The following is a 24,942-nucleotide window of genomic DNA, read 5'->3' on the forward strand; positions in this document are numbered from 1 at the left end:
CAGAATTTACCCTGGTAGAAGTCATGTCTAAGGACTGTGTTGCCCCAGTGCCAGATTTGGAGCTCGTATTGCACTGAAATGTTTTTCCTGGTTTTTCCGCAGCACCGGCAGCTGCTGAAGGACAGTTTCATGGTGGAGCTGGTGGAAGGGGCTCGCAAGCTACGTCATGTCTTTCTTTTTACTGACCTCTTCCTGTGTGCCAAGCTCAAGAAGCAGATTGGAGGGTGAGAGTTTCCTTTTGGGACTTCGTGCTTTGCCCCTCAGCTAAAACAGAATCCTGGGTTTAGCCTGCAGTTTTAGTTACATATGGATACCCCAGACCTGGGTAACCATAATCCACAAGAAGTAGTTAGACAAGAAATTATCAGCAGGATAGGAATGTTTACTGTATGAGATGCTGACTAAGTCCTGACCCCTCAGGAAAGGTAATTCCTCCCCTCTCTGCCCTGAGCCTACCTAGGAGAGCAGGATGTGTTGTAGCTGCTGGCATTCTGGACAAATGTAATTTATGTTTCTCCTTCCCTTTTCTTTTAATGGGTGACATTCTTCACTTTTTTTTATAAACTAAGGTTGTTAATTTTGGCTTTGCAGCTACAGCCTGTTAACAGTTTCACAGAACAATGGCAAAGGTGCAGTGAACAGATAATGTGTCAGCCCCAAAGTGCAGCTAAAAGCAGTTTTGCTGACACTTTTCAGAACAAGGGGGGAAGAGCCATTACCAATGTACTTGCCTCAAATAGGGCTTCTCTTCATTTGGTAAACATTCTTCTTGGGGAGACATCTCTTATTTTCCTGCCCTCCTCAAGCAAAAAGTTATGCCTGCCCTTTTCAAAGCCCATGCTTATGAGGAATGAAAGGGGTGGGACATTCCCAAGAGTGGATGTTCCTGACAGAAGAGGTGAAGAGGGAATAAATTACATGAAACATTAAAAAAGTGAGCTGCTTATCCTGGTGAAATCTCTGGAGAATGGCAGCTTTGAGCTGTAGTTTCTCTCCCCTGGCTGGATTACACAGAGGTTTATATCCATTGGCTCAGCTGCCTCAGCTTGGGCAGGAGAAACCCAGGTTCAGATCCCAGGGGGCCACCAGGTCACAGGTGTGGCACAGCTTTAGAACTCTGCCACTGCAGAGGCCTCTAAGAGAGAGCATACAGGACCAAAATTGTCTGCAGGAGATGGATGTGGTTTCTTAGGATGAAAAGAACTGGATAACAAAATGAGTTGCCTTTTTATGTGTTGTACCAGCTACTGGCCCTGCTATGCTGTCTTGCTGAAAAGCAGCCTGTTGCCTGTTTTCCATATGGGAATCACAGTAAAGTTGGGCTAGTGTCTGCATCTTCTGCACTATAACAGGGAAGAACTTGTGGGAAGGACTGAGTTGCCAAACACCAGTAAGAGTAAAAGGTTTGGACCTACTGCCTTTCAGAAAAAGCCAACAATATGACTGCAAGTGGTACATCCCACTCACTGACCTCAGTTTCCAAATGGTGGATGAATCTGAGGCAGTGCCCAACATCCCACTGGTACCTGATGAGGAACTGGATGCCATGAAGATCAAGATATCCCAGATCAAGAACGACATCCAGCGGGAAAAGGTAAAGGAGTTGAGCACTCCCTGGCAATGCAGACACAGGGTCTGTGCTCACATGAAGTGCAGCTCCCTAGGGCTGCACAGTGTGGGGAGCCAGGCTGCAGCAGACTCTTCAGCAGGGCCTTGTGATTGCTTTGCTCATCCCAGTGCACAGCCTGGGTGATGCTGCTCTGGGGGGAGGCAGAGAGACCCTGTGGTTGTTCCCAGCAGCTCCTCTACTCAGCAAAACCACCTGTAAGCATCCATGTGGAGGGCAGGGATCTTGTGCTGCAGACATGAGAAGGACTGGGAGTGTTACTTGCCAATTTCTGGCTGTTAAATTATGATCCTGCCAGTGATTTTGGTCAGAAGCCATATCCTCTTGAATTTTAGCAGGCTCAGTTAAGCCTTTGAGGCTTTTTCCTACTTCACTGATGGCAAAGCAGCAGCAAATGTACAGAAAACAGCAGTTACACTGACTGGACAGTCAGACATGGACATGGTGTCTCTTTGCTTGCAAGATATGTTTTCTGAGAGCTGTTAGATCCCAAACCTTCCTGGACCTTAAAAGAGAAATAAGGGTTTGAGCAGTGGTGGTGTGTAGAGCAGGATATGAATAACACTGATCATGCTGTGTGAAGGTAATTCCCCACATTTCCAAAGAGCATGATTCTGCCTCAGCTCTAGCTGGCTTTCAAAAGAGGGCTTCCTGGAAAAAGTAAGGTATTAGGAAGAAGACTTTTGGAAGCCTTTTAGTCACCAGCTGCAGGTGTCTAAGATGCGTGCTTTGGTGCATCAGTGCTAAACAATACACATGGCTGGGTTTGCACTGGATTTTATCCAGGAAAAACATGTTTTTAGCAGACCTCTGATGAAAATGGTTTAGTGGGTGGTGAGTGGGAGAGTTCTGGGCGGCTTCTACAGAAGTTCCTGGGAATCTTCTTAATGAAGGACACTTGGAGGACCTGGCAGTGCTGTGTGGCTGCCCAGTGACATGATGGTATTGCAGCCTCTGGAACAGAAAATACAGGGTACAGCTGGGACAGTGGCCACACACCTCTGCACTTCAGCTGGGACAGCTGGAATTGGGAACAGAGCCTGGTCCAAGTGTAGAGAATCTGCAAATTACACCTTTCTGAGCAGCTGGAAGTCCTGTGGATCCTACTGACAGCATTTCTTCTGTTCTGGGGCCATTTACCTACTCACAGGGTAGAGACTGTGGATTTTAAAATAGCAGTTAGTGTAAATGGGGGCAGATTTGGAGAATAACATATGTCCTCTACTCCCTCTTTCTCACACCCTTCAGAGGGCCAATAAGGGCAGCAAGGTCATTGAGAGGTTGAAAAAGAAGCTGTCGGAGCAGGAGTCCCTCCTACTGCTGATGTCTCCCAACATGGCCTTCCGGGTGCACAACCGAAACGGCAAGGTGAGAGCAGCCCTGTCACCCTCGGGGCCACCACTGGGGGCTTGTCTGGGACTGCACATGCTCCTGCACAGGGGGGCTTTGGGGCTTCTACTGTGTGTCCTCAAAGCACTTTGCAAGCAGCAGACACCTCACCCTTGCTGTGCCAAAGGTTATGGTGGCATTCTGTCTTGCACACAAGACTGACATTTAAGAAATAACCATAGAAATGAATCCTCTGTCTCAGCACCAGTCCTGGTGGAGCAATAGGAACAGCCCTTCACCCAAGATCCAGCTCTGCAGCAGCTTTCTTCTAGACTGGTCTGTGGCTTCAAGGCTTGGCACACTCAGGGCAGTGTCCTCAGGGCTGCAGCTGCCCCTGCCAGGGTCATCCTCTGCCAGGGGTGTTCCCTGCTCTGGCACTGCTGGAGCCTCTCACTGTGGCCTTTCCATGCACATGGCAAAAGAGTCTCACAGGGCTTTGAAATTCCATGAGCTGGGCACTGCTTCCTGACTGCCACTGCTTCATCAGTGTCTAGGCCTGTGCTGGAGCTTTTGGCATTCCTGGTGCCGCTGAATTCCTGTTGTGAGGAATAGCACAAGCTGCCCTGGGAGCTGCTGCAGAGCCACAGCTGCCCTTGGCAGGGAGGGGCTCTGTGAGCTCTGACTGTCAGTGTTGGTACCATGGGCACGTTGCCAGAGCCCAGCCTGGCTTTACAGAGATGTGATGCAGGATGAGTGGCAGGAGTGGCAGCAGAGCAGTCTGTCCAGCAGTGTGAACTGGGGGAGGGTGGGAGCAGGCAGGCCCTGCCTCAGTGCTGCATCACACTAATGCATACCCCATTTTCTCCTGTGCTCCTGGCTAGAGTTACACATTCCTCATTTCATCGGACTATGAAAGGGCAGAGTGGAGGGAGAATATCCGGGAGCAGCAGAAGAAATGTGAGTATCCCTCAGCTGTCATTGGTACAAACACTGTGATCTTAAGAGAGCAGGGCTGCAGAGGATGAGGTGTGGCACAGGCTTCCCTGCCAAAACAGAGATCTGCATTGAAATCCACACTGCAATACAGGTGTCTCCTGTCTGAGGCTGTTTGGGGAACTTCTGCTGCAGCAACATTTGAGGAATGTGTAGTGAGTTAGTATGTAGTAAGTAATATATGTAGTAAGTCATGTTAGTAAGTAAATGTGTATAGAGATTCCCTCATTTACCCTAGAGATCAGAGCTGAGTGCAATTCCACAGAGGGGGAAGAGCCTCACCCTTTTCCCTGGCTCCATTCAAAAGAAACTTAGTTACTTTTATGGCCTTGTGTTTTTGGCTTTGCAAGGAACTAAGAACCCTTCTATTTCCTGTGAACCATCCTGAGGCTTTACTTGGAAGAGTAACTAATGGCCCCAACAGAGCTGGGCTGCAGCAGCACTGCCCTGAGCAGTGCCCAGGGAGCACTGTCCCATGTGTGCCCAGGATCAGGGCTCATGCACTCAGCTTCTCCTTGGAATTTTTACTCCTCTCTTTCATTCTCCATGGCAGGCTTTAAAAGCTTCTCACTCACATCAGTGGAGCTCCAGATGCTGACAAACTCCTGTGTGAAGCTGCAGACAGTCCACAACATCCCCCTCACTATCAATAAGGAAGGTAAGACCTTTGGGTTTTGCTTTCACATGGCACAGCTGCAGTGAAACTCTCCCCCTGCCTGATTTTGTGTTTTCCCCTAGAATTGCTCTGTTCCCTTTTGCTGCAGGTTGCAGACATCCTCCAGTATACTTTATTCAGCTGTTAAAAGGTCTTTGCATGCAACTGTTGTGCAAGGTATTGGAGTGCCTGGTGGAGTTCTAACCTGGGACAGCTTTGAGCTATGTCTGAGAACCCTTTGGAACAGCACTAGTTGGCCAAAATTGTGTCAGGGACCATCCTAAATTGTTACTTAATCTGCTAGTGTAGACTTAGCCTCTATAATTTACTCTTTCTCCTTTGAGTTTCTTCCATGCTGTCTTGCTGATCCTAGAACTGTCACTGTAAAAGCCCCCAGTGCCAGAAGGTATTACAGGTGCCAGCTGTAGAACAGTCTCCTGTCTTGCTGAAGTGGTTGTTACATGCTCCTGCCATCCTTGGGCACAGTTCACCCTCTGCTCATTAACCTGTGTAGCATCAGTCTCATCACTCTCACTCTTGGCTCCACTGTGAATGTAACAAAATCCCTTGGGTGTTTTGTACAGATGATGAATCTCCAGGTCTCTATGGATTCCTGAACGTCATTGTCCACTCTGCCACGGGATTCAAGCAAAGCTCAAGTGAGTTGCAGCTCTGTGACACACAAGAGGTACAGATAGGAGTTAGATAAGCCATGTGCTGGGACAGCTAGGCATGGATTGCAGCATCTGTGATGATGGTGAGGAGGAGAGGTGTTTTGAGGAACTGGAAGTTCTACTCTTAACTCCCAAAAAGATCACCATCAAGGATCAAGCACTTTACTGATAGGCCTAGTCTGTCTGAGGTTTTAAACAGTGTTTGCTGATTACCCAGCTGATCTAGAAACAAGTCAGCCCTTATCCTGAATTCTTCCAGCTGTATTTTGTTTTACAATGAAAGAATGGAAGGTGTTCTCTGACATCCAGAATTTTTGTTGGGAAGAAAGTGTTGTTAAAATTCAGGGGAATTATTTGACACAAGGTTCAGTAAAGGTGACAGAGCTGGGCTGATCAAAGGGGTAATACTTGTGTGGGATGGTGTTACTGGTACTCACACAGAGGTGATGGAAATGAAGGCACCTTGTGCAGGTGATTAATGCAAGTTAGGAGAGTCTAGATATATTTTTTTAAATTTTTGTCCCTATCTCCTCTCCTCAGATTTGTACTGCACATTAGAGGTGGACTCTTTTGGGTATTTTGTGAACAAGGCCAAAACTAGAGTTTACAGAGACACCACAGAGCCCAACTGGAATGAGGTAGGTTTGGTTTTTCTTGATGTGACTTTTTTTCTATGTGCCAAACATCAATGCATGATGGGCAGAAGACCAGAACTGCCAATGGAAGAGGTTGCTGCATGCTCAGCACTTGAGCTACATATGCTGCTTCTCAGAAAACACTTTTCTGCCAGGTTCATTTGGCTGTCAGGGCTTGCAGAAGATTTTCTCTTGGATTAGCAGTAGTTAAACAAACAATTTGATACACATGAGTCTTGTCCAGTATTTCATCTTTTAAACAGATGCATGCTTGATAACTTTTTTAAGACACAATAAAAATATTTTGATGGAGATGGTTTTGTATATTTGTTGAGAGGGGGAAGAATTAGCTATAGACATTTTGCCTGTTTACAGCCAACTCAGACCTGCTGGTGAGCAAAATTTCTTGCAAGGAAGGTGAACAAATCTGTGTCTTTGAATAATGCTTTACTGAGACCTGTGAAACCTGTCTAAGGAGGGAACCATCTTAGTCTCCAATTTGACCACTTTGTAGATACAAAATACGATTTCAGCTTATTTCTAAATTCCAGCAGGGAGGAGGTTTTGGCCAGTCCCTAAGTGTTCTTCTGACGAGTATTAAGGAGACTGTATTGATTGTTCTGAGACTGGTATCCTGTTGTGATGCAGCCATTGCTCTTTCCTTTCCTGGTGCCCTGCAGGAGTTTGAGATTGAGCTGGAGGGCTCCCAGACACTGAGGATTCTGTGCTATGAAAAGTGCTACAACAAAACCAAGCTCACCAAAGAGGATGGAGAGAGCACAGATCGCATCATGGGGAAAGGACAGATCCAGGTAAGACTGTGCTCAACTCACTCCTGATACCCTTTATGCAAAACAGGACTTTTGATGTTCACCACAGAAGTTTTTTTCTGCCTTCTGGTTGTCTCAGCATTGAAGATTTTTCCCTCAGATAGTGAGGTACACAGTGTGATGCACAGGCAGGAAATCAGCAGCTTTGTCCCTCTTGCTTTGTGCCCTTTGCCTGCTCCAGCACCCTTATGGAATAGCTGCTTATTTTGCTCTCTCATTTGCCCATGAACTTCAAAATTCCACACCAGTGTATAGGAACTGCACTGCCCCTGGGCACTGGTGAGGCTGCTTCATTTGTGACAGGAGGACACAAGAATATTCTCTCTACTCTGTAAATCATGTGCAGAAATGCTGCCATCTGTGTGCCTGGAAGTTGATGGATGTGTGAGCCAGGCCCTGGGACAGCCTGACTGTCCTAATGACTGCCATGCCCAGAATGTGGTGTCCATGGCAGCAGACAGCATCCAAGGAGCATTTCCACTGCTGGGAATTGGCCTGGGACACTTTGTGTGGCAGATGTGTAATACAATGGGGGAGGTGATGATTACAAAGGGCTGCTGCTCTTGGGGAGCTGCTGTGTGATAGAGCACTAAAGCTGGATGTGTTACAAATCAGGCCATGTGTGGAGGAAAACATGGGGAACATATGTTCCCCATTTTGTTCCAGTTTGCTGCACTGTCTGTCCACAACTTGAGGAGGCTGTATAAATGCCTGCTCTGAGGACACATTCTTTGTGTTGGAGTGGCTGTTGAACAGAACAGAAACCCTGCCCAGTTACCTTTTCCTTTCTGGCTTGTTTAAAGATCTCATCAGTTGCCCTCCATTTATGTCTGGCTGTCCATCTCCCTGTGGCTGACAGCTTTCCCTGGCACTGGAGGGATGCTCATGCAGGCCCAGGCCTTTTGTGGGGTTGCAGAAGCAGTTTGGGGTGAGAGTGGCCTGTGGGATCCCATCCCACCTTTGCTCTGCTGCCAGGGTTCATTGCTTTAATGACTTTGATCAGGCTCTTCCTTCCCTCTCTCCTGTTTTCAGGGAGGGCTTTGGTCTCGAATGCATGGTGGGATTTGGAAGGGGGCTTGTGTGCAGATGAATAAATGCCAGCACAGGGAGTCTCCTGTGTGTGTCTTGGCTGACCAGAAATCCCTGTGTCCCTTCAGCCAACAAAGGCTATTTTCCACGGAGCTGAGCAACTACAAAAGAGCAAGTTTTCAGCCCTGAAATGCCCTGGAGATTTGTGTGCTCATAACAGAGAACCCTGAAATTACTGACCCACTAAATTCTACAAATATTTTACATAGAAAGATTTGAAAAAACAAATAAAATTTAAATTTTGGCTTTTTTTTTTCTTTCTCACTGCCATGGGCATTTTTATGCTCAGCAATTGTGTATTCTGTAAATATATTTTATACTTTAGTAAATAAAAATACTCTTTGATGGCAATTAAATATTAATTGCATCTTGATTCTTTTAGAGAAACCTAAATAGTGGGAAGGTTAAAAAAATCAGTTAAAAAGTTTTTAATTAATGTACAAATGTTGCATTCTCTTGTATCATAAAGGGCACATGCAAAAATTCTCTTGCTTTCTGTAAATCCTCTTTTCAATTTATAAAAAACTTTGATGAATTGCCAGAACAACCTCTTAATTTTCAGTCATTCCTGTCCCATCCTGAATTTCATACACTATTGAATCAAAGAGAAGCCATGTGACAGTCCGGTAACATTTTGGATTGACAAAAATTATCAAAGGTTTTGATTTTGGTTTTTTTTCTATTTTTGAAGTAAACACCATTTCTCTATTAAGAAACCATAATAATGCAACAAGAAAACCTGATTGCAGCCTGTGGCTGAAGGTTGGCTGTGTTCTCCCATTTGCTTTTATTTAAACTTTTGTTTACCTTAGAGTTTGTAGTTTATCCCAGCTTTTCTGATTTGGTGTTGCACTGTCATTATCCAGCCCAAATCTGTCTATCTAAAGGCAAGGTCTGTGAGGCTGGATGAGGATTTTTTTTCATAAATTCCCTTTAGTTAAAAGCCCTGGGAACATGAAGAGTCGTGCCTGCATCCTCCTGTTGATAAAAGCAGAGGAGTTTCTCTGTTGGCTAAATTGCAGTGCATTGTTAAGCTATGTATTATTGTAAATATGCAACTTCCCACTACTGGGAATTGTGACTCACCAAATACCGAGCCTCAGTGATGGAGACAATCAAGGAGACTGTTTTGGCTGTAAAAATGTTTATTAAATCTCTCCGTTACATTACGGCAGTGAAGGAAGGAAGGCTGGAAATTGGTCCATGTAGTCACAAGTTTCCAGGAATGGGCAGCAATTTTAACAGCTCCCATTGCTCATATTTTCTTTTCCTATGGAATGTTTTATTTGCCTGTCTCTATAGCTAGATGCAGGAGCTGTTTCTTTCCTGCCAGTCTGCAAGTTTTTTATCTCTGAAACATAAACCCATGAGGTTTTAGTGTGGGAGAACCTCCTGTAAATGTAGAAGTGACATTCTCACCAGACCTGGGCACAGCAGTGCTGGGTGTGCAGTGTTGAACTGGCTGGCACACATGGCTGGGGGCTCCTGGTGCACCTCAGGCATGACAAATACTATTCCTGGGGACACTGGGAAACTGAAAGTGCTGGGGAGCTAGAGGAGGATGGAATGGACATCACACGATGGGAGGAAATGTGAGGCTTAGTTCAGCTGTGGGCAAAAGCCCTGCTCATTGTGAGCACCCAGGGCTTTTCTCTCTGTTCTTACCTTGCAGTCCATCTTTGGCATTTGGGCTGGCCCTTCAGCTCCTTGAATTTTGCACTTCACATGGCAGACACATGGCCGTGTTTGGACTGTAGCAGCCTTTTGTTTGAGACTGTGCCTAAGTGGGTGCATTTGTCAGCAGGACCAGCCCATGCCTTGGGAACCGTGTGTGTGTGAAGTGATTCTTCACCTTGGGATCCGGCTCCTCCCACTGGTGCCTCCTAGAAATGCCATTTCCTTTGCTGTTTTCTTTTTCTGCATGATCAGCTCAAGCTAAATATTTCTTTCTCCCTCACAGCAGTGCTGGAAAATCAGGGAGGATGTGACCTTAGATCACTCATTCTGTGGAGCAGCACCATTCCTCTGTTGCCTTGCAAAACAATCACTCTTATCTTAATCATCTGGGATGTCTCATAGCAGTGCCCATGGCTATTTCAGGCATTAAGTTGTTTTCCATGTAAACCAGATTGTCCCATGCTGTACCTCCCAGTGTTGACTTGGAAACCTTTTACTCTCTCAAGCTTGCTTTAACAGTTTGCTGAAGCAGAACATTGTCCCAGCAATGAAAATAGGGGTGAAATGAAGAAGGCAATGGGTCATGGCTAAAGGGTGATGGTAGGAAAGATTAACCTGTCAGTGGGGAGCTGTGAGAAGAATGGGGTTATGGCAGGACTGGGAGTTCCCAGCAGCAGTGAGACTCTGACAACATGTATGTCACATCAGTTACAATTCAAAATTGATGGAGTGTAAAGTTGCCTGGAAAATTTAATAAAGGGAAGAAGTAATGTGAATGAATATATAAAACACACTAACCTTAATGTTCCACAGTCCATGCTCTTATTTCCACTGAGGCTTCTTTGTTTTCCCCTCCTTCTGCATGTTTTCTTTTCTCTCTAGGGAAAAAGAAATCATGATCAAGCTGTCTGTGGTGGTTTCCTAGGGCAGAGCATAGACACCCTTCCTAGTGTCTGGCTTGCATTTGCCAGAGCAGCATCTCCAGTTTGCCTTTTCCCAGGTTCTCACCATGCTGCTGTGCACTCTCAGCCTGTCTGAATTCAGTGCTGAGCTGCTACAAGGGCCAGAGAGCTGCACTCAGAAACCCCTGTGGTGCTGGGCTGTTTTGTTCTGTTGTGTTTTGGGCAGGAGACAGAGAGGTACTGGCTTGATTCATTTGTGCTTTTGGGGCTGTAGCTTGCCACTGCAAATACCAAAGGCCACAGGGGGTCTGGAGGGAGCAGCAACAGAGTGGTTGGTTTGTATTTTCCTGTTCAGCATGAGCTTTTGGTGGGGACTGTGCAAACAAGCCCATGCAGTACAGTCTGTAAGGGTTTAGCAGGTCTGTCCTATTTGCACAGAGCATGGAAACAACACACAGTGGCTCTGCTTCAATGGAGGTGGGGCAGGTCACTCAAACCAAGCAACTGTTTGGAGCAGCTGTGTAGAGGAGCAGAAAATTCCACTGTCAAATGCAGAGGCAGCAGTTACACAGTGCCTCCCCTGCTTGAGCTGGCACAGCTTGCTCAGAACTGCCTCCCTTTGCCATGCTGGCCATGGATTGCATTCTTCTACTCAGTGTTCCTTCTTTCAGGTCACTGATCTCCAAATCAGGCCAGAAGACAGCATGGCCCCATTTGTCCTCTGTGCTGGAGCATCACTGTTGCTAGCTCCTTGTCCTCAGTGTGCTCTCTCCCTGCCTGCTGCAGCTGCCCTTTCCCTCTGTTGCTCTTGTTGCCCTCAGAAGGTCAGTCATCAGCTGGGACCATGACTGAAGCTTGATTGAAGTCCCAGAGACAGTCTCCTGTTGACTCTGTTGCATCCTGCTGTGACTTATCAGACTGTTAGACCTGATCTTCCTGTCTCAGTCGGTGTCGCTGGGAGTTTATTCAAGCTTTGCTCTTTTAATAGCTTCCATCATTTTGCTTTGTTGTTTAAAAAGCACCTTGGAGGAGTTTAAGCTTTTTTCTCCTTAATTGCTGTTGTTATTACCAGTGATTTATGTGGGGTTGGCTGGGTCAGCCAGCTCTGGTGCCTGTTCTCCCTGGCTATCCCCATTCATAGAAGGCATTCTCCAGCAGGAGTCAGACAGTAGGAGGGAGTGCAGGGGTCCTGCCAGCTCAGCAGAAGAGGTCACAGAAACAAGGGAGCAAGGGGCAGCAGCAGGTACATGGAGATTTGCTCATACTCCTGGCTCAGCCCCAGCTGTTATCCAGTGAGGAAAAGTCTCTGTGAGCTCTCAGCTCCAGCAAGGAAAAGTCTTTGTGAGTTCTCAGCTCCAGCACTCTGCTTCTGCTTGTCCTTTGCAGCAGTATAAAAGTCACTCTTGAGACAGAGCAGGATGGTGTTTGGCTTGTATTCTTTAACAACCATTTACTCGATTTTGTTTTGTGCAGTGGCAGGAATTCCCTGGTCATTACTGACACATACCCAGTAATACCTGTTAGCTTAAATAAACCATTACTGAATTCTGCTGGACTCTTCCTTTAAAGTTTTTGGCAAATATTCAAACCCTCTTTCCTCTTTAGTCTTAAGCTATAATTAATATAGTTCCTTGCTATAAATAATATACTCAGTGACTCCATTCTAAAAGCATATGGAAAACTGTTCCCAGCAGGAGGACTGGCTGTGACTGTGTCCATCAGCAGGGCTATTTTGGCAGCTTAAACAGATGACTCTTCAGAGCTGGAGATCAAGCTTTCAGGAATACTTCGCATGGTTGCTCCTCATAGGAAACCAGACACTTCAGAAATGGTTTCCTCTTGATTCTGGGAAAGAATTCAGTTGTTGAAAGAAATCAAACTTCCAGCACGGAAGTTCAGGGTAGAACAGCCTAGAAACTGGCCAGCTCGTAGGGCCCTTGGCCAGCCCCACAGGCGGGGGCGGATCTGTTCTGCCGCAGTTAAAAGCAAACCCCCTGGGCGAGCAGTCCTGTGTTTGGGGTTGCTGAGGCACTGAAGCCAAGAACTGCTGCCCATTGGCCCCTGAAACTTTGCACAGTCCCAAAATGTGGGAGCTGCTGGTTAGTGACAGTTCCTTGCAAGGGCTCTTCAGGAGTTTCTGCCGGCGTTGCAGCTACAGGAGCCGGTCCAGTTCAACAGGGAGGCACGTGTGTGCTGGCAGCTTCCCGCTGTGGGCTCTCGTCCGTAACACAGCGCGCAGGGATAAGGTTGGCCTCACTCGTTCTGCTGCTTGGGGTCTCTGCAGTGGGAGGAAGCAGGGAGGAACTTCACTCTCTGCTGCTTGCCTTTCTTTGGGGACTGGGGAAGGGTGTAGGAGGGTTTGTCTCTGTAGCTGTCAGCAGCACTGGACTGCTCTGTTGATGATCTGCACGACTGTGACTGTGTCTAAGCTCTCCCAGAATTTCCTGCAGCTGCCATTGTTCCAGGATTTCCCTCCCCTGCCAGAGCTCTCTGGCCCTGTACAGGGCTCTGTGAGAGGAGGGATCTGTGCTGCAAAGCAGCTCTGGTTATCACTGTCTGTTTGCTGAGAGTAGTAAACTCAAAACAGAGGGTGCTGCAGTTGCCTCCTCCTGGTCTTACTGTGCTTCTGTGTTCAAGAGCCAAGTGTTACAAAGCTGTCTCAGGAGGCACCGAAGTCTTGCTTTGGCTGGTTCCAGTGGCTGATCCAAGCCCCCAAGGAGAGAGCTCCTCCTCTTTCTTGCCAGTCTCCCTGGAGCTGAGTGCCACTCCTGAGGCTTTTGGATGTGTTTGGGCTCTCCCAAGGCAGTAGGGGAATTGCTGGGTGACGTTCTAGCACTTGAGTCAGCTGCTCCCCAGCCTCAAAGCTGTCCACTTGAGATCAAGCAAAGCTGAAAATGAGAGATTGGAACTTGTTTCTGTTTAATGAGTGCTTGCAGTAGCGAGCCCTGGTGTTCTTCCTGCCTCTATGCTGAAATAGAAATGAAAAGGAATAGGCTGGTTGAAGGACAACTTTCCATGATTTCTCAGAAGATTTAAACACTGGTTGTGCTCCCTGAGCACAACTCACTTTACTCACTGCTCAACTTTACTGTTGAGCAGACACTGCTCTCATGTTGCTGCGTTTTTGTGTATGAACCCTCATCAGCTCCTCATCAGCCCTGTTTGGAGAACATCACAATACCCAAAACCTGGTTTCCTTGAAACCAGGGAAACTTTGGAGTATGGGTTTTCCTATGGAAAAGAAATAAGGTAAAAGTGGTTGTGCTCTGCTCACTTGCAGAAGCTTTCCAGGCTAGCTGGCTTCTCTGAAGCCTGTTCCTAGCTCATGAGTAACTTCTGTTTTCCAGCTGGACCCACAGGCACTGCAGGACAAAGATTGGCAGCGCACAGTGATCTCCATGAATGGGGTAAGTGTGGCAAACAGAAATTAGCTCCGCCTCTGTACCTCCTGAGGGCTTTATTTCTTTGCTCTTCATTGCAGCATGGAAAAAAGAAAGAGAATGTTTAAAAGTAACAGCTGTTGTCTTTGGTTCAGGTGGAAGTGAAGCTGTCAGTGAAGTTCACCAGTCGGGAGTTCAGCCTCAAAAGGATGCCGTCCCGCAAGCAGACGGGCGTGTTCGGGGTCAAGATTGCGATTGTCACCAAGTGAGCTCATGGGTCACGTTTGTCCCCGCTGTGTTTCAGGAAGACAATTGGCCAGTGGAGTGCACCTGCCTGTGTCCCTCTGATGGGTTTGGCAATCCAGCCTGCTCCACTAGTGTAGGAGTGTAGATGTGATGCTTTACAATCTCTGAGCTGCATTTTTTGCAGATAAAAACCAGTGTGCACACAGGCTGTTTACTGACAGCCTATCACTCTTCTGAATTCCGGAAATCCCCCTTGCCCTTGCCTTCTCTGTACTTAGCTGACATGGTCACAAATTTCCAGAGCCACTGAACAGTGGTGTTTCCTTTCCATAATCAAAAATGTTCAAGGTCTTTGGATCCCATTGTATTATTTTAACCCCTGATCTTTTGTCATGAATCATTTGCCCGCAGAAACCTGTTTGTTCTGTTGTATGGTTTGGGAAGTGTGGTACTTCCTCCCCATGGAATTGCATGAGTTTGAAAGCAACAGTTGCTATGTATCCAAGGGCTGTTTGGGAATCCTCTGATTACCTGGGCAGAGTCACAGGCTCTAGGGGCACTGGGACCTGGCCAAGAGCTCAAGTGCTCAAGGAAGCTGCAGAACAGCCAGAGCCAGGCTGAGACAGAAAACCCTCTCCAGTTTTAAAAGGAGTTTTTGAGCTCAGTCCTGATGCCTGCTCAGACTTCCTGCCACTTTCCAGAAGAGGTTTGCACAGGGAAGTGCTTGGGGGCTTGTAGCCACCCTGGCTGGCTGAGCTGAACTCTTGTGCATGGCTCTGTGCAGGAGAGAGAGGTCGAAGGTGCCGTACATCGTGCGGCAGTGCGTGGAGGAGATCGAGCGGCGCGGGATGGAGGAGGTGGGGATCTACCGCGTCTCTGGGGTTGCGACCGACATCCAGGCTTTGAAAGCTGCCTTTGATGTCAGTAAGTATTTCTGTCTGATTTTTCCCTTTGCTCTGTGGGAACCTGCCTGAGCTCCCTGTCAGGTGGCTGTGCTATTTTTAATCTTATGTTGCCCGAGAAGCATTAAGAAGTAGAGATTCTCATTCAAGGAAAATAATTTTAACCCTGGCTGCATGTTTTATTTACTGATATAACCCAGGGCATAAAACAGGATGGATCCTTGTACCAAGCCATGCTTTTTTTTATTCTTCCCAGCAGACATGAAATGATGGCTTTACCTGCCTTGCCAAATCTTTGTAAATGGCAGACACCTCTCTGGGGGAACACATTAGCAATGAGAAGTCATAATTTCTTCACTGTTGTGAGGTGTCCAAATTAATAGAAATCCTTAAAATAAAGAATGTTTTGTGAAAACCAATGATCCTTAGAACTAGGAGGGGTATTTATGAAACTGGGGTTGGGTCAGGGCTTCTCTCCCTAACTCCATCTGGACTGATGTGCATAGTGATGTGCACTTAGAAAATTAGGTCACTTTAAGCAACCTCTGCAAAGCTCTGTTTGATCTTGAGCAGAAAAAGGCTCCTTACTGGAGCTTTTAAAAGAGTGGCCTGTTTGTCCCAAAAGGCACCTGAGATCACACAGGTGAAATGATTCCAAATTGCTGAGGTATAAAAAGTGAAATTTTGCCCCACTTTCAGTTTCCACGTGGTGGACCAAGAACTGTTCAAGACGCACTCCAAAAGTCACAAGACCTGTGCCAAACATCCAAATTCACCCTCCCTGCACTTTTCTTTCATTTTTTTTTAGTGAAATTTCCTTCTTGTGTTTTCTTTTCAATCACCCTAAGCTATCAAAAACTAGTGCTAGTGCAAGTAAGGGTCTTTCACAGTTCGGAAAACAACTTTTTCATTCTATTAAATGCTGGCTTACACTGCTTTATGAAACTAGTGCTGGTTGGTGTTAGCTCAGGAAGAGGGGCTGGTTTTGTTGTTGTTAATAGTAATGAAACTGAAATATAAGCCCTGAATTGCCTTAGCTACACTCAGTGGGGAGTTAGAGCATCTCAGAATCTCTTATTCTAAGCTGTTAGAGGCAGGGCATTGGAATAACCACTGCTGTCAGTAATGAAAGTTGAAATGCATATAAATACAGTCAAGTGGGGCTTGTTCAGATCAGGCTGGTGTCACTGGCACAGCACAGCTAGTCCTGGGAGGGTGAGGTTCCCTGGCTTGATGTAAAGCAATGAAGTGTTTGCAGTCATTTGTGCAGCGCTTCTCAGCTGGAAGGTTGCTCATTTAATCTGGAGAAATGTAAACAGGAAAACTCCCAGCTACTTGGGCAGAGACAAAAGATAAACAGATGCAAAGCAAGGGAAAGAAGGAATGCAAGGCCAGCAGTTTCCTTAGCCTTCCTCTGCTCTCCCCTGTTGCAGATAACAAGGATGTGTCAGTGATGATGAGTGAGATGGACGTGAACGCCATTGCCGGCACCCTCAAGCTGTACTTCCGGGAGCTGCCAGAACCGCTGTTCACAGACGAGCTGTACCCCAACTTTGCTGAGGGCATCGGTAGGTGCAGCACAAGGAACCCTTGGTAATGGAGGCTGCTCTTTCAGCATCATAAACCCCATATTTATACTGTTGGACCAAAGCCTGGAAGAAGCTGTGAGGGGAGTGCAGTGGAGCTCAGGGTGGCATTGCCTTCCCACGTGGTGCAGTGTGGCTGCTTGCTGTGCTGTTCTGCAAGCTGCAGAGGCCCAGGTTTTGGTTCATGCCTGCCTGCTGGGACTGTGCACGCTCACTACCCAGGCAGGCTTCAGGGAAGCCCCCTTTGGAGGGGAGGGGGATATGTACCTCATCTTATCTTGATGCAGAGGAAAACATCAACCATTGAAAGCCTCAAAGCACTTGAACTGCTTGAGAGAAAAGGATTCTTAATGCATTTGTGAAATAAAGGAGCGAGATGCTGTGGGGTATTGATGTGCAACTCTGACCTTCCAGCCTATGATGATGTAGTCACAGTCCTTTTGGGACCATCCATATTGGCTGTTCTGGGACGTGGCTCAGTCAGTCAGATTCTAACTCGCTGCCTGTGGTGATGTCTTGGTTTTTGTCTTGTAGCACTTTCAGATCCTGTTGCAAAGGAGAGCTGTATGTTGAATCTGTTGCTATCACTTCCAGAACCCAACCTTGTGACATTCCTTTTCCTTCTGGACCATTTAAAAAGGTAATATGTGATTTCTTGAGAAATGCATTTAATGTGTAAAGCGTTGGCTATTTGGAAAAGTGGAGCCTTTTCTTTAAATACCTGCTGAATCACAGAAATTAAGAAATATTTGCTGATCTGCTGTGAATGCTCATCAGATAACTATTGTCTCATACTCACTTAGTGAGGCAGTAAATCCTGAATTCCATTCCCACTCATACTGAAAAAGGATTAGAACTGGAGGAAAGGGGTAACAAAAGAGTCAGGGCTTGTCTATCGCAAATGCAAATTCCTGCTGCAATGTCACCGACACTGCACCTGCATCTGAACACAAAGACCAGGAAAAGCTTTTGTATAAATCATGAAGCTTTGGCCTTATTTAAGGTCTAGGAAACCCCGTCTCAGAAGGTGTCTGAAATCCAGTTTAATCTATTTTTTAAATTCCATCACTTTGCCTAACAGCAATTTCAGTTCCTTTTGTAGTCAAGTCTTTCTGATTTTGTCTGTCTTTGTAATATGGTTGTAACTATGAAAAAGTATTGCAATGCATTTGACATTAATGCAGTAAGCTGGCTTAATGCTTGCCCAATGTGTTGATTTGCATAAGTATGTTGTACATACCAGAGACTGTCCCTGGAGACATGAAAGATCATGTTGTGATTGAGATTCTGGATTAAAATCCAGGGAATCTTGGCTTTGCTTGTGTTTCTGCTGCAGACTTTGCTGCCCTTGGGCAATTTTTTTAAACTTTGTGCCTCAGTTTCTCATTTATAAAACTCAGATGTTTACGAAGGTCTGCCTTGTGCATTGTTTCTTCTCCTAGGGTTGCTGAGAGGGAAAGTGTGAACAAGATGTCCCTGCATAATCTTGCCACTGTCTTTGGACCAACACTGCTCAGACCTTCAGAGAAGGACAGTAAAATCCCTGCTAACCCAACTCGGCCCATCACAATGACTGACAGCTGGTCACTAGAAGTCATGTCCCAGGTAAAATCCTGAATGTGCCATTCCATCTTGTAAAGATGCTTTGTAGGAAAGCACAGTTCTGTGACAGGCCTGCCTCAGTGACCCTGCTGGGTTTTCAGGGTCATTTTTTGGATAAGCATAAAACAATTTTTGCCTCACATAGATATTTTAGCCTGTCTGTAGAACAGTGTTTCTTCAGGCAGGTCACTTTGCATCTGTATGAATATGGCTTTTCATGAAGGGATGTCTGTGTGTGTGCATCCTGTATCTGCTCATGCATGGGAAGAGATTTTGGGGAGCTCTGTCGCAGCACCATGCTGCTGGCCTGGGATGAAAGAATTGGCAGTGTTTCCACAGTGCTCCTCGGCACTTAAACCACCTTCACTGACGCACAACAAAATTCTCTGGCCACTGCTGCCTTTGAAGGCTATGCAGAGAATTGGAGCACAGAGCCTGTGTCACTGAATCAGACTGGATTGTATTTCTCTGTTGAGTAATGGCAAATTCTAGATTTAATTTTTTCAGTGCTGGAACTACCAGCACCATTGTTCCACCTGGAATCTAAACAAAGTGTCTCTGAAGCACTGCAAGTTCTACCCTTTGCTGTTATACATTGTATTATACACAGCTGCTAGATGTCCCAGAGAGAGCTGTATCACCAGCTCTCACACAGGCAGCATGAGAATGAGTTTTTACAGGACTTTAGTATTACCTTGCTGTTTCTCTTTCCAGGTTCAAGTTCTTCTGTACTTCCTGCAGCTAGAGACTATCCCTACCCCAGACAGCAAGAGGCAGAGCATTCTCTTTTCCACAGAGGTGTAGGTGCCTGCGGTACCAACAGGACACAAACTGCTTTTGGCATAACTTGTCACCCTGGGAAAAAGATGACTGGTGTTTCCTTGCACTGGCTGCTCCTGTGCTGGGGAATTCCAGCCCTCAATGCTTCTGCTGTTTGTTAACCAGAGACAAGCTGGAGGGATTGGAGAAAAACCTCCTTGTGCTGGTAGAACCAGAACTAAGCGGAGCTGGAGCTGTGCAGGATCTCCACTAGAAGGAGCAATAGACACTTGGACAAAAACACCACGGAGTGTGGCGATTATTCTTGTTGGGAATGTGACAGAAGGTATTCCTCATTTTATGGATTTAATTTATCATAAAGAAACTTCAAGATTTCTACTGGACCACTTGATAGGACACCCCTTTTTGGGAGAGGGGCGTTAAAGGATATATCACAACTGTGTCTTTAATAACTGCTGTTTTTCAAGTACTGTTCGAGGCCACAAAAACTAGCATTGCTTTGCAAGAGGAAGGAGAAGAGAAGGGTCTGGGATCTAAAATTCTCTCCACAGAAATTCAAGTCTTGATTTGAATATGGTTCTTAAGAAATCAGAGTTTTATGTACAGCTAGAACTGTTACGTGGTTGGGGGCTGGGTTTTTTTGTTGTTGTTTGTATGGTTTTTTGGCTCAGCCAGCCCTTCCCATAGAAATGTTTGTACACCCCAGGGAAGGAGCTGCCCTGCTCTTGCCTATGTTGCACTTCTGATGGGTTTTGTTGGGTTGAGACAGACTCAACAAAATTAAATAAATAAATACAGCAAATTAAAGAGAGGCAGGGAGGATAACAGACAGTGATTCTGTTGTTTGTTTGCTTATAAAAGCAGGGGCAATATTATCCAGGAAGGATTTCTAAATTCCTTAGACCCCACCAAACTTAATGAAAATTCATTGGGAAGACTATTAATTCCCAACACTCCAAAGAAAAGAAAATTATCTCTGCAAAAGTAATTGAAGAATTTGTGGATTTAAAAAAAAAAAAACATCAATGGCGTTCAGTTTGGCTGGCTGCTTACTCCAGACTTTTATCAGAACATCTCTTTTTTTGATACTTGAATTTTTGGAAGCTTTGTGCATTGTTTCTACAAAAGTCTTTTTCAGATAGATACAAATGCTCTGAAAAAATTCCCGAATGTACTTCACGGACAATCTAGCAAGTAGCACGTATTGTGGATTCTCCAGAAATTCCAACTCTGTTTTAATTAAGAGCAGTGGAGAAATTTCTGTGGAACTCCATCTAGCAGTACAAAAGGTCTGGCCAAACACCAATTTTGTATTTCCCTCCCTAAATCAGTTGAAACTACAGGGGTGGGAAAGGCAGCAGTATTTGTCCAGGGAATTGAAAGTGCAGAATCTAAGTGCTGGTATCCAGAGGCAGCATTCTGTGCCAAACATCCTGGGGGTGGGAGCAATGCCATTTTCCTAAACTATTCCAGCCCCACTCCTCCTACCCAGCTATGCAGCATCCATTTAGTGGCATCTGTCCATCATCATCCTGGCAAGAAGAAAAGTACAGCTGGAAGACAAGGGAAGGAATTGGCACAAAAAGGGGAGGGAGGGACAGATTTTGAAAGATTTGTAGGGTCAGGTTGTCAACATTATTTGCAGGGAAATATGACACAGAAAGCAACTCCTCTTGTGCTGAATTGCACATTTTCTGATGGGTGATCTGCAAACTCTCAATTTAAAAAAAAAAAGCAAAGGAGTGTTTCAAGCAAATAGAAAAAAATTAAAGGGAAATGATTATGTAGTCACTGTAAATCTGACTGCTGCAGAATATTAGAAATTATTGTACTGTGAAGTTGCGAAATCAGAAAGGAACAAATATAAATTTCAATTTTGTGAGTATATCAATATTTTGCATGCTTTGTAAGGATTCTTATAGGAATTTAATATTGCTTAGTATCCCTCCCTCCTTAGGTCTGGGAGCAAACCTCTTTGTAATGTAATGTACAACTAGAAATTCCTTCTCTCTTGTATGTATTTCCATGACATTCCATCTTCTGAACCTGCAAAAAAGAAAAAACTGTCTGTAGTAGGAGGTGCTTTATGGGGGAGGGAGGGAATGAAGGCAAGGAAACTTGAAGGCTTAAGATTTTGATATTTTTTTTATAATTTTTATTTTCATTTTTTGCCTGTTTGAAGGTAAAAATTAGTCACAGTCCTGAAAAACCATTGACTTGAGCCATGTAGTGCAGAGCAGTAAAGCTTCTCTGTGTTTGTTTCTCTGTATTTGGTCTCCCTTTTCCCCAGCAGCTCTACAGCAATGCTTGCCCTCCTGCCTGCTCCCACCCAGGGGATGGACCTGAGGCAGGAGCACTGCTGCTGACTTCATGGAAAAGGGAAAAAACCCAAGCTACACCTGCTGCTGGGTGATAGCCTTTTCCTTTGCTCTTTGGAACCTGTAGCTGCTTCTTGCAGTGTTGAAACTGGAAAGCAATACCATAATGACTGTGCCAATTTACTTTTGCCCAACTTTTTGATTTTTATTTATATAGGAAGTTAATTTTAATATTAAAGTACTGATCTATAGTATGTAACCATGAGAAAATTGCTTTTGCTTTGGTTACTGTGACAGGCTGTTGCTGTCAGTCTCTCATTACAATGCTCAGTTCTAATGTAATGTTATCTAACATGCAGGCATGTGGATCAGGGAAAAAAAGTTAATTTAACTTAACCCGTTAATTATTTCTGTTAAGTATGAATATGTTTTCCCCAAAGCTGGTAATTTTGGGCTGGAAAAAATAGTGGATCATATTGCTGATGATGAAAGAATGGACTGATTTGAAATACAAGAATTGATTTCTTGAATTTCCTTTAATTTTGCAATGAATTTTTTTCCAATAGTCTTATGTTTTCAGAAATTAAGGCATTTATGGTTTTTTTTTCCCAGGGATGTTGGTTGGGCTTTTTTTTTGTTTGTTTGGAGGGGGAGTTTTTGTGTCTTGGGTTTATTTTTACTTTATTTTTTTAATAAGCCTTATCATACTTAAACAAAAAGGGAAATGCAAAACTTGGCTTTAGAAAAGGCCTTCTGATTTCTCCTCTTATACATTCCCTTGTGAGCTGTGTCAGAAAAAGGAACTCTGTCATTTTCTATGTTAAAAGGTACAATATAAACAACACAAGAGCAAACAAGCAAAAAGTTACCCTTTACGTGAGGGATCTTGCTCCTTCAGTTTCTGATGTATTGGAGAGACTTTTGTACAAATGTTCTTTCAGGAACAGGAATCTGAAATGTTTCAATTTTCAGCTAAGGAAATTCAGGTGATTAGGAGAGTCTGTACCTCTCCAGTTTGAGGAGGGGAATAAACATTGGTTTCCTGGCATTTAGAAGCTACCTTAAAATTCTCATGGGTTTTTTAACAATGAATAGGTTTTTAAGTAAAATTTGAAGAAGTTAAACAAATGAAGGGAAAAATTTTCAAAGCTGGACAAGAAATAAGTTACTAGCTCAGAGTCAGCTTTGTGTTTGTGTATGCTTTGTATGGGAGGGAAGTGTCAGAAACCAAATCGAAATCCATCCATTCAAATGCTGCTGGTGTTCTTTATTCTTGCACATTTTTAACAAGTTGAGGTAGTAGCTAAGCTATTTCAGGCTGTACTTTAATGCTGCTATTTTTCAGTGTATAGCTAAGGGCAAATGCAGCAGTGTGGTGCCTGTCCTTGCTGCAGCCCTGCTGCTGCTGGCCGTCAGGTGGTGCAACCACAGATTTATGGGAGGTGCAGGATTTTACAGTTTATTACTTTTACCTGTTTAAAACTGTTTGATGGTTGTTCCTGTTAGTTTTCTATGAGTTTATTTAAACAAATGGACTGTTCCTTAGGGCAGATGTGGATCTCCAGATTAGTTTGTCAGCTGTGTGACACTGGAAGGCATCACAATGTGTTCATTTACCTTAATGTGCCATTCTTTCAAGTGTGTATAAAATGTAAACTGACCAATGTGGTTTTAAAAATGTTTAAAGTCTGATGGCAAAACCCCAACCTTCTCTGATTCCTCACTAGGTAATCCTTTTGTTTCAGTGCTTGGTCACCTACTGGGATAACTTTATCAGATGTGGCATTCTTATGGAAATTTTAGTATAAAATGGGAAATGTTTTAAGAAAAAAAAGACTTCATCTTTCCCTTTTTACTTTAACTCATGGTGACAGGGACTTGTAATAACAGAAGACCAATACATTTGTGCAGGAACCTGGGGGGATTTGCTTCTGTTCCTTGAAGAAGGAAAAAAGGGCAATTCCTAGATACAATCAAATTAATCAAATTCTTGTAGATAGTCACTTGTTTATGCCCTCTTAAATTTCTACTCCAGGGATGTTTTTCTTTATAGCCTTTGCTACCATTGTCCTATAATATTAGTGAAAAATAAACATGGTACCATTCCCTTCCTTTAACACAGGGCCTGACTACTGAGATACTGGAGCCTTGGATTAGTATTAGCAATTCTGCATTCTGAACTAGGATGAAATAAATGTTCATGTGTGTTCTAGGAACTTTCTAATTGAATAGAATTAAATCCATGGATGGCCCTTAAAATCAACAGAAGCTATAAAGGAAGCACTTACAGTTAATAGACTGTCCCTTAACAAACTTTAGGGACTAAAACAAACACAAATGGAAAAGGGAAGCAAAATTAGGAATTGCTCAAGGTCACATTGCTTGGGACTAGAATGAGGTTCTCATTTTGAGTTACAGAAGGTGCCTCATGCCCTAGATAACTGAGCAAAGGCTCTCTTGCCAGTAAATAAACATGAATACAGCATGCCAGGAATTTAGCTCCAGCAGCCTCACAGTTGTGATGTGCTGCAACCCCTCTTTCTTGCTAGTGAACATTCACAGTTCAGTGCTAATAGAGCAAAGCTGATCACTTGCTCTCTACCATTTCCCCCTGAGGCAGCAGCTATAGTGCCTGTATGTTAGCATAGATGAACCACCACCACAAGGAAATAAAAAGCTCCTAGAACCACAAAATTGGACTGTTGTTTAAGCTAGAAGCCTGGTTTTGGGCTGCAAGGATAAAATGCCACAACAGCTGTAATGACAAGAAGGGCTGGGGCAGTAGGACCAAAGCAAACCTGAGTGTATGTGTTGTCTTGATTCTCCCTTCTGTGTCCAAATTACTAGGTTTCTGCCTCTCAGGTCAAGCAAATTCTTAAATGCTCTTGTCAAGAATTAGAAAATTATTAAATTACCTAGTTTGCCTCCACTGTTGATTCTCTTTGTGTTACCATCTCACAGTGACACTGCTGGAGACCACTGCAAAACATGCAGCAGTTTTTACATAATTTTTTTCCAGCTGCCATATTTCACCTCACAGTAAGACAGACCCCTCCTTTCCCAACAGAGCCACTTCACATCTTTCTGCACTGCAGCAACTACCACATCAAGAGGTTCAGTTTGTAGCAGAGCTACAGAGCAGAGCCCTGGAGATAATTAAAATATTTCTAGTGTTCTTGTGCAGAGTGGATCAGGTACTGCTAAAATTTTGGGCTCAGGCAGGGCTGTGTTGTGAGCTAAGTAAAATTCTATTATTTACAGTTGTTCAAGCATATTTGGGAATTAATATAATTACAGAGTGCCCAACCCTAGCAAAAGTGTTTGCTCTACTGTTTTGTCTTAATCACAATCATGTTCAAATCCTCTTGTCAAAAATGGTTCACCAGAATAGAGAAAATGTTATTTTGCACTAGAGCTTGGCTTGTGTAACTGCTGTGGTCTTTTCCCCCATGGTAGGATGTTCTGGGAATCTGAGACATTCTACAGATGAAGTGTTTCTCTAATCTGCAGAATGATTTATACCACATGGCATTTTCTATCCCTGTGGATGTACAAAAGGGCAGGCTTGTGTACACAGCAGCTTCCTGCCTGCAAGGAGACTCCAGCGGCTTCCTGGAGATGACCCCAGGCGAGGTCACAGCAGGTCCAGCCCAGCAGGGAGCAGAGGCCTTGCTGCTGCTGGGTGCTCCCCTCTCCCCTGGGGCAAGGATGGGGCTC

At 44.8% G+C, this 24,942-nt stretch overlaps 1 protein-coding gene across 1 annotated transcript in view; it reads left to right on the forward strand.

Annotated features, from left to right (window-relative positions):
* Nucleotides 1–21,054, forward strand: part of BCR (BCR activator of RhoGEF and GTPase) — a 93,828-nt gene extending 72,774 nt beyond the window's left edge. The window contains exons 9-23 of the mRNA XM_033075743.2: nucleotides 103–224; nucleotides 1,426–1,594; nucleotides 2,876–2,995; nucleotides 3,838–3,913; nucleotides 4,503–4,607; nucleotides 5,189–5,263; nucleotides 5,819–5,916; nucleotides 6,594–6,725; nucleotides 13,759–13,818; nucleotides 13,947–14,056; nucleotides 14,822–14,961; nucleotides 16,373–16,507; nucleotides 17,060–17,165; nucleotides 17,968–18,130; nucleotides 18,842–21,054. Of these exons, the coding sequence (XP_032931634.1) occupies nucleotides 103–224; nucleotides 1,426–1,594; nucleotides 2,876–2,995; nucleotides 3,838–3,913; nucleotides 4,503–4,607; nucleotides 5,189–5,263; nucleotides 5,819–5,916; nucleotides 6,594–6,725; nucleotides 13,759–13,818; nucleotides 13,947–14,056; nucleotides 14,822–14,961; nucleotides 16,373–16,507; nucleotides 17,060–17,165; nucleotides 17,968–18,130; nucleotides 18,842–18,931 (1,701 nt within the window). The 3' untranslated portion in view covers nucleotides 18,932–21,054. The remainder of the gene's footprint in view (nucleotides 1–102; nucleotides 225–1,425; nucleotides 1,595–2,875; nucleotides 2,996–3,837; nucleotides 3,914–4,502; nucleotides 4,608–5,188; nucleotides 5,264–5,818; nucleotides 5,917–6,593; nucleotides 6,726–13,758; nucleotides 13,819–13,946; nucleotides 14,057–14,821; nucleotides 14,962–16,372; nucleotides 16,508–17,059; nucleotides 17,166–17,967; nucleotides 18,131–18,841) is intronic.
* Nucleotides 21,055–24,942: the final 3,888 nt, after the last annotated feature.

Source organism: Catharus ustulatus, chromosome 18 (genome assembly GCF_009819885.2).
Source record: "Catharus ustulatus isolate bCatUst1 chromosome 18, bCatUst1.pri.v2, whole genome shotgun sequence".
NCBI lineage: Eukaryota > Metazoa > Chordata > Aves > Passeriformes > Turdidae > Catharus > Catharus ustulatus.